The sequence below is a fragment of the Mustela nigripes genome, chromosome 15 (assembly GCF_022355385.1).
Source record: "Mustela nigripes isolate SB6536 chromosome 15, MUSNIG.SB6536, whole genome shotgun sequence".
Taxonomy (NCBI): Eukaryota; Metazoa; Chordata; class Mammalia; order Carnivora; family Mustelidae; genus Mustela; species Mustela nigripes.
This window is the reverse complement of record NC_081571.1, coordinates 82,173,504-82,181,107: the sequence shown is the minus strand read 5'-3', so window position 1 is coordinate 82,181,107 and position 7,604 is coordinate 82,173,504. Positions and strand designations below refer to the sequence as shown.

The 7,604-nt window shown below is 64.9% G+C and overlaps 1 protein-coding gene across 2 annotated transcripts in view; it reads left to right on the top strand.

Moving 5' to 3' along the window:
• Nucleotides 1-545: 545 nt before the first annotated feature.
• IRS2 (insulin receptor substrate 2) overlaps nt 546-7,604 on the top strand; it is a 28,123-nt gene continuing 21,064 nt past the window's right edge. Inside the window, exons 1-2 of one of the 2 annotated variants that reach the window (XM_059378236.1) lie at nt 546-4,534; nt 6,609-6,974. In XM_059378236.1, the coding sequence (XP_059234219.1) occupies nt 556-4,534; nt 6,609-6,670 (4,041 nt within the window). In that variant the 5' untranslated portion in view covers nt 546-555 and the 3' untranslated portion in view covers nt 6,671-6,974. Of the gene's footprint in view, nt 4,535-6,608; nt 6,975-7,604 lie in introns of those variants that run through there. The other variant, XM_059378237.1, reaches the window with a different exon arrangement.

Sequence of the window (7,604 nt, the reverse complement as noted above, 5' to 3'; positions counted from 1 at the left end):
CTTCTTAGTTCAGTCACTCGGTGCGCGATGTGTTACTCACTGTGCGGCGGGGACCGCGACGAGCCCGGGTCGCCGTTGGCAGCAGCGGCAGCGGCAGCAGCCCCGGGGGCGGCGCGGACCCCGAGTGCCTGGGCGCACCCCGGCACCCCGGAGCGCGGCGCAGCGGCGGGACCCGTGCGGCTGCGCGCGCCTTAGGCTCGGCCCCGCGGCTCGGCGCGGGGACCCCGACTCTCGGCCCAGCCCGCGAGTCCCCCAGGCGCCGCCCGAGAGAGCTCGCCCGGGAGGCAGCGGCCGCGGGCAGCCGGGCCGGGGGGCGGCCACCGCCCGCGCCGGGCATCCTCCGGGGCCCGGGAGCGCGGAGGGCGCTGCGCCACCGCTCGGGGCCGGCCCCCGCGGGCCTCCCCCAGCCTTCCCCACCTCTGGGCCCGAGGGACGCGGGCTCCGGCGGACGAACGCGGGGGGCAGGGAGCCGCCCCCGCCCGCGCCCCCGCCCCCCCCACGCGCGCCCCCAGCTCCTCCGCGCCCGGCCGGGCGGCGCGGCCTGAAACGCCGGCGATGGCGAGCCCGCCGCTGCACGGGGCCCCCGGGCCGGCGGGCGGCGACGGCCCCAACCTCAACAACAACAACAACAACAACCACAGCGTGCGCAAGTGCGGCTACCTGCGCAAGCAGAAGCACGGCCACAAGCGCTTCTTCGTGCTGCGCGGGCCCGGCGACGAGGCGGCGGCGGCGGCGGGCGGGGGGCCGGCGCCGCAGCCGCCGCGGCTCGAGTACTACGAGAGCGAGAAGAAGTGGCGGAGCAAGGCGGGCGCCCCGAAGCGGGTCATCGCGCTCGACTGCTGCCTGAACATCAACAAGCGCGCCGACGCCAAGCACAAGTACCTGATCGCGCTCTACACCAAGGACGAGTACTTCGCGGTGGCGGCCGAGAACGAGCAGGAGCAGGAGGGCTGGTACCGCGCGCTCACCGACCTGGTCAGCGAGGGCCGCGCCGGCGACGCGCCCCCGGCCGCCGCCACCGCCGCGTCCTGCAGCGCCTCCCTGCCCGGCGCCCTGGGCGGCTCGGCCGGCGCCGCCGCGGCCGATGACAGCTACGGGCTGGTGGCGCCCGCCACGGCCGCCTACCGCGAGGTGTGGCAGGTGAACCTGAAGCCCAAGGGCCTGGGCCAGAGCAAGAACCTGACGGGCGTGTACCGCCTGTGCCTGTCGGCGCGCACCATCGGCTTCGTGAAGCTCAACTGCGAGCAGCCGTCGGTGACGCTGCAGCTCATGAACATCCGGCGCTGCGGCCACTCGGACAGCTTCTTCTTCATCGAGGTGGGCCGCTCGGCCGTCACGGGCCCGGGCGAGCTGTGGATGCAGGCGGACGACTCGGTGGTGGCGCAGAACATCCACGAGACCATCCTGGAGGCCATGAAGGCCCTCAAGGAGCTCTTCGAGTTCCGGCCGCGCAGTAAGAGCCAGTCGTCGGGCTCGTCCTCCACGCACCCCATCAGCGTCCCCGGCGCGCGCCGCCACCACCACCTGGTCAACCTGCCCCCGAGCCAGACGGGCCTGGTGCGCCGCTCGCGCACGGACAGCCTGGCCGCCACCCCGCCGGCCGCCAAGTGCAGCTCGTGCCGGGTGCGCACGGCCAGCGAGGGCGACGGGGGCGCGGCGGCGGGGGCGGCGGGCGGCAGGCCGGTGTCGGTGGCCGGGAGTCCCCTGAGCCCCGGGCCGGTGCGCGCGCCCCTGAGCCGCTCGCACACCCTGAGCGGCGGCTGCGGGGCCCGCGCGAGCAAGGCGGCGCCGGCGCCGGCAGGGGGCGCCCTGCAGCACAGCCGGTCCATGTCCATGCCCGTGGCGCGCTCACCCCCGGCCGCCACCAGCCCCGGCAGCCTGTCGTCCAGCAGCGGGCACGGCTCGGGCTCCTACCCGCCGCCCCCCGGCGCGCACCCGCACCTGCCGCACCCCCTGCACCAGCCCGCCGGCCAGCGGCCCTCCAGCGGCAGCGCCTCGGCCTCGGGCTCCCCCAGCGACCCCGGCTTCATGTCCCTGGATGAGTACGGCTCCAGCCCCGGCGACCTGAGAGCCTTCGGCGGCCACAGGAGCAACACGCCCGAGTCCATCGCCGAGACTCCCCCGGCCCGGGACGGCGGCGGGGGCGAGCTGTACGGGTACATGACTATGGACCGGCCCCTGAGCCACTGCGGCCGCCCCTACCGCAGAGTGTCGGGGGACGCCGCCCAGGACCTGGACCGAGGGCTGAGGAAGAGGACTTACTCCCTGACCACGCCTGCCCGGCAGCGGCCGGTGCCGCAGCCCTCCTCCGCGTCCCTGGATGAGTACACCCTGATGCGGGCCACCTTCTCTGGCAGCTCCGGCCGCCTCTGCCCGACCTGCCCCGCGTCGTCTCCCAAAGTGGCCTACCACCCCTATCCCGAGGACTACGGAGACATCGAGATCGGGTCCCACAGGAGCTCCAGCAGTAACCTGGGTGCCGACGATGGCTACATGCCCATGACCCCTGGCGTGGCCCTCCTGGGTGGGGGTAGTGGCAGCTGTAAGAGTGATGACTACATGCCCATGAGCCCCACTAGCGTGTCCGCCCCGAAGCAGATCCTGCAGCCTCGCGCGGCTGTCGCGGCAGCCCTGCCCCCCACGGGAACCGCGGTGCCCGCGCCCACCCCTACGGTCAGCAGGGCTTTTCCGGCAAGCGGGGGCAGCTATAAGACGAGCTCCCCAGCCGAGAGCTCCCCCGAGGACAGTGGGTACATGCGTATGTGGTGTGGCTCCAAGCTGTCCATGGAGAACGCTGACACCAAGCTGCTCCCCAACGGGGACTACCTCAATATGTCCCCCAGCGACGCGGGTACCTCGGGGACCCCTCCCGACTTCTTCTCAGCCGCCTTGCATGGCAGCGGGGAGATGCTCAGGGGAGTCCCTGGCTACTGCTACAGCTCCCTGCCCCGCTCCTACAAGGCTCCCTACACGGGCAGCGGCGACAACGACCAGTACGTGCTCATGAGCTCCCCCGTGGGGCGCATCCTGGAAGAGGAGAGGCTCGAACCCCCGTCCAGCCCCGGGGCTGCGCCGGCCAGCAGCGCCTTTGTGGCGGGAGGTGGCCACAGCCAGCCTCCTCACCCAGTAGTGCCTTCGCCCAGCAGGCCGAGTGGCAGCAGCGGCGGCCGCCCAGAGGGCTTCCTGAACCAGCGCGCCCGGTTAGTGCGGCCCACACGCCTGTCCCTGGAGGGGCTGCAGACCCTGCCCAGCATGCACGAGTACCCTCTGCCGCCGGAGCCCAAGAGCCCCGGCGAGTACATCAACATTGACTTTGGCGACGCTGGAGCTCGCCTGTCTCCGCCCGCGCCCCCGCTGCTGGCTTCCGCGGCCTCCTCGTCCTCACTGCTGTCCGCCAGCAGCCCGGCCTCCTCCCTGGGCTCCGGCACCCCGGGCACGAGCAGCGACAGCAGGCAGCGCTCCCCGCTCTCCGACTACATGAACCTCGACTTCAGCTCGCCCAAGTCGCCCAAGCCGGGCACCCAGAGCGGGGACCCCGTGGGCTCCCTGGATGCCCTGCTGTCCCCCGAGGCCTCGTCCCCTTACCCGCCGCTGCCCCCGCGCCCCGCTGCCCCCGCCTCCTCGCTGCAGCCGCAGCATCCCCCACCGCCGCCCCCAGGGGAGCTGTATCGCCTGCCCCAGGCGTCCGCCTGCCAGGGCCCCAGCGCTGCCTCCTCTTCGTCCTCGGAGACCGGGGACAATGGTGACTACACCGAGATGGCCTTTGGCGTGGCTGCCACCCCGCCACAACCCATCGCGGCCCCCCCGAAGCCGGAAGGTGCCCGTGTTACCAGCCCAACGTCCGGCTTGAAGAGGCTGAGTCTCATGGATCAGGTGTCAGGTGTCGAGGCCTTCCTGCAGGCTAGCCAGCCCCCAGACCCTCACCGGGGAGCCAAGGTCATCCGCGCAGACCCACAGGGGGGCCGCCGGCGCCACAGTTCCGAGACCTTCTCCTCGACCACCACTGTGACCCCCGTGTCCCCGTCCTTCGCCCATAACCCTAAGCGCCACAACTCGGCCTCCGTGGAAAACGTCTCTCTCAGGAAAAGCAGTGAAGGGGGCAGCAGCGGCGTCCTGGGTGGGGGTGACGAGCACCCCATGTCCCCTCGCCAGCTGCAGCCGCCGCCCCCCCAGCAGGCACGCCCATGGGTCCCGAGTCAGCCGGGTGGCTTGGTGGGCGTTCCCGGGGGCAGCAGCTCTCCCATGTGCAGGGAGACCTCTGCCGGCTTCCAGAATGGCCTCAACTACATCGCCATCGACGTGAGGGACGAGCCTGGGCTGTCACCGACCCCACAGCAGCACCCGCATCCGCAGCCCGGAGACAAGAGCGCCTGGGGCCGGACCCGCAGCCTCGGGGGTCTCATCAGCACTGTGGGGGGCAGCGGCAGCAGTGGGGTCTGCGGGGGGCCGGGCCCTGGCGCCCTCCCCTCCGCCAACACCTATGCCAGCATTGACTTCTTGTCCCATCACCTGAAGGAGGCCACCGTTGTGAAAGGTGAGGCCCTTGGATCTTGTGGTTGGCGGGTGGAAGCCGGGTGGGGGGGGAGCCCGTGGGCGGGCTCTGGGTTCACTGCCATTCTCTTCTCTGGTACCTTGACCTGAGCGCCCAAATACCGGACCAGCCTTCTTGTTTTGTTTTCCTTGGGGCTCTTCCCCTGGCTTCCTCCTTCTCCAGACACCAAGAGCCGTCCGGCGGTCTTGGAGTCGAAGGTGACGTTTCCCACGCAGGAGGCGCGGGTTTGTTTTTCTGGTCCAGCCCCCTCTTCCCATCGGGTCCCAGGACGGTGTCTTCCCAGGTCAGCTGCCCCACAGTGCCAGCTGCGGGTTCTTGACCTTAAGTTTGACAGCTGCCTCACCTTTTGCTTTGTTTTCCTGGAACCACGACCCACCTGGGATCTTTGTGGCGGCTCAGAGGTTATCACTACAGGTCTGCAAGTCATTTGGAAAATGAGTGTCCATTCTGGTGGTTGCAGCAGGGAACACTGAACCATTTTCTCTCCTGAGGGTCTGGAATGGGGACGGTGCCCGCGCACGGCAGGAAAGCGGCGGAGTCCAGGTCTACATGGCCGTGACCTGGTCTGAGCTAAACCCGGGTGGTCGGGTTGCAGAAGTTCCGACGGCCGAGGTCTAGGGTGTGGCCCAGAGTGCGCCTTCCTAAGAAGGCTGTGTTGATGCTGCTGGTTGGGGGGCGTCCTCTGAGTGCCCTGTCCCCCTGAGGCTCACCTGAGGAAGTTAACCTCCGGGGCCTGGCCCAGACGCAAGCGGGGGAAGCCTCCAGCGGGCAGACCGCAGGCCCCGGCCCAGGTGATGGGAACGTGCAGCGGGGTCTAGTATCAGTGCTTTAGGGAGAACAAGTGGAAGACGACCTCATGGGTCTTCTCTGGAACAACTGGGCGGGAGGGTGCCCTGTATGGTTCACAGACTCATCAGATACCCACGAGGAGGACGGCTGGTGGTGTGTTCTGAGGATCTCAAACTTCAGATGGCTGGGGGTGGGGGTGGAGAACAAGGGGGAGCCAGTGTTCGTTTCCTCATTTTCTTTGGTGGTGGTGGGTGGGCTGCTAGGCACGGAGAGGCTCTGGGGGAACCATAAGACAAATCCCAAAACGCAAAGTAGCGAAAAGGGTTCCGTAGCCTGAGTTCTATGCTGGCCCGAGGTCAGCAGGCTGCCGAGGGTCCGAGGGGATGGTCTCAGGGGCTTGGGGATCCGTGTGTGCCCTTTGTCCTTAAAACAAACAGAGTAGCAGAATGCCCCCTGAGTCCAGCATGGGGTTTAGAGTTTGCTGGGACGGTTGGTCCCTGGCGTTCGGAAGTACAGCGACAGGGTAAACAGGCAGTTGTCCTGTTAGGACAGGGGAAGAGCTGTTTGGCTTCATTTAAACCATAGAGTGAAAGAGGAGAGAGTCCTAGGGAGTTACCAGGAGCATAGAGCTGTGGCATCTGATTAGATCCCGTGGAACTGGTCGGAATGTATCCCGTAACCGGCGACTCTCCACTGAAGGTCACTGCACTTGGAGTTAAGTGAAGCCCTTGCAGGTACTTCAGAAAAATGGCTTGTGTGAGTCCTGGGGTGGAGGGAAGAGCCGCCTGCCAGGACACACGGGAGAAACGGCCCCTGCAGCACTGGAACTGGGTCTGGGGAGAGATGCATCCTCACAAAAAGTTCTTTTCGTCCGCCCACATGGGTGTATAGGGTATATGCCCTCGTGAATGTGAAAGTACATTTTGCTGAAATCTGATTCTAATCAGAAAAGCAGCCTGAGAACATAACACCTTTTAGGCCTTTTGGGGAAGGAGGCAGCAAAAACCTGGACTGGACCGCGCGAGGCCCCGGGAGCAGGCTCTGGCAGCCGCAGGAGGAGTGAGCTGGGGTTTACGTGGCCAAGCCTGCAAGGATTCTAGGCCTTTCTGATAAAGGAGATACATTCGGGAGCGTGATTCGTGTACAACAGAATGACCTTTGCAGACGAGAGAAGATTCTCAACCTCAGGGAGGAGTTTAGTTGGAGACCTGATTTCGCTTTGTTCTGTTGGTTTTCCCACCAGTATAAAATTCCTTTCAACCTATAGGATTCAGGACTCTGAAACCGAAACAGCCGTTCACACGCTGCACGCTGGCTGAACAGGGGTGAGGCCGGATTTGCTTGCTGTTTTTCCAGTCTCTGGGGGAATTATGGACGCCCCCTGGTAAGAAGGAGCGCTGGACTCTTTTGGAGCAAATAGAGAGCTGTGATCCGCTGCGGTGCCCAGACCAGTTTTTTAAAAGGACTGCATGCTCAGGAGATCCAGTAAAGGATGCGACAGGGACCAGAAAACAGGAAGGACAGGGATGTCGTGTTTATGGACGTGAACCCGAGCTGTGGTCTGCGGAGAAAGGAACTCAGAGGGAACGTCCACTTTTCTGTAACTCACGTGCGCGTGTAGAAATTGGTTTGTGGTGCTCGTAAATAAAAAGTTCACAGGAGATAAGCGTCCTTTGAGAGAATGATTTATAGGGAGGAAGACTTGGAAAGCGATTCTTTGAAGATGAAATAGGAGAAGAACTTCCTGGGTCATCGCGTGCTCGGGCCTGGTGCTCAGAGGAGGCTTCTGTGTGCACACTGAGCTCCTCGGGCGCCCCTGCGGAGACGTCATTAATTATGCTGAAGCAGAATAATTTGGGGTTGTTTGGGTAGGGTTTGGCATTTGCATAAGTGGTAACAAAGATACTGGTTTCCTGCAAGACTGGATGGTTGTTTACAATAGAATTGGGGATGGTGGGATTTCTGTGCCTTAGCGAAGGAAACAAGTTAGTACACTTTGGGGTGTGTGTGTGTGTGTGTGTGTGCGCGCACGCGCACGCGCTCTGGGTTAATATATAATAATATATGTGATACAGTAGTTATATATATTAACCCAGAACAAATAATAATTAAACTCTCAGTTACACACCTTACTTGGGAGCAAGGGAAGGGTCTTACTGCGTGTTCTGCGTGCGTGTGTGTGTGTGTAGAAAAATCCAACCCATCTGTCCGAGCATTGTTGTTTCAGAACTGGAACTAGAGTATGGATCTATTCTGTTTTAAA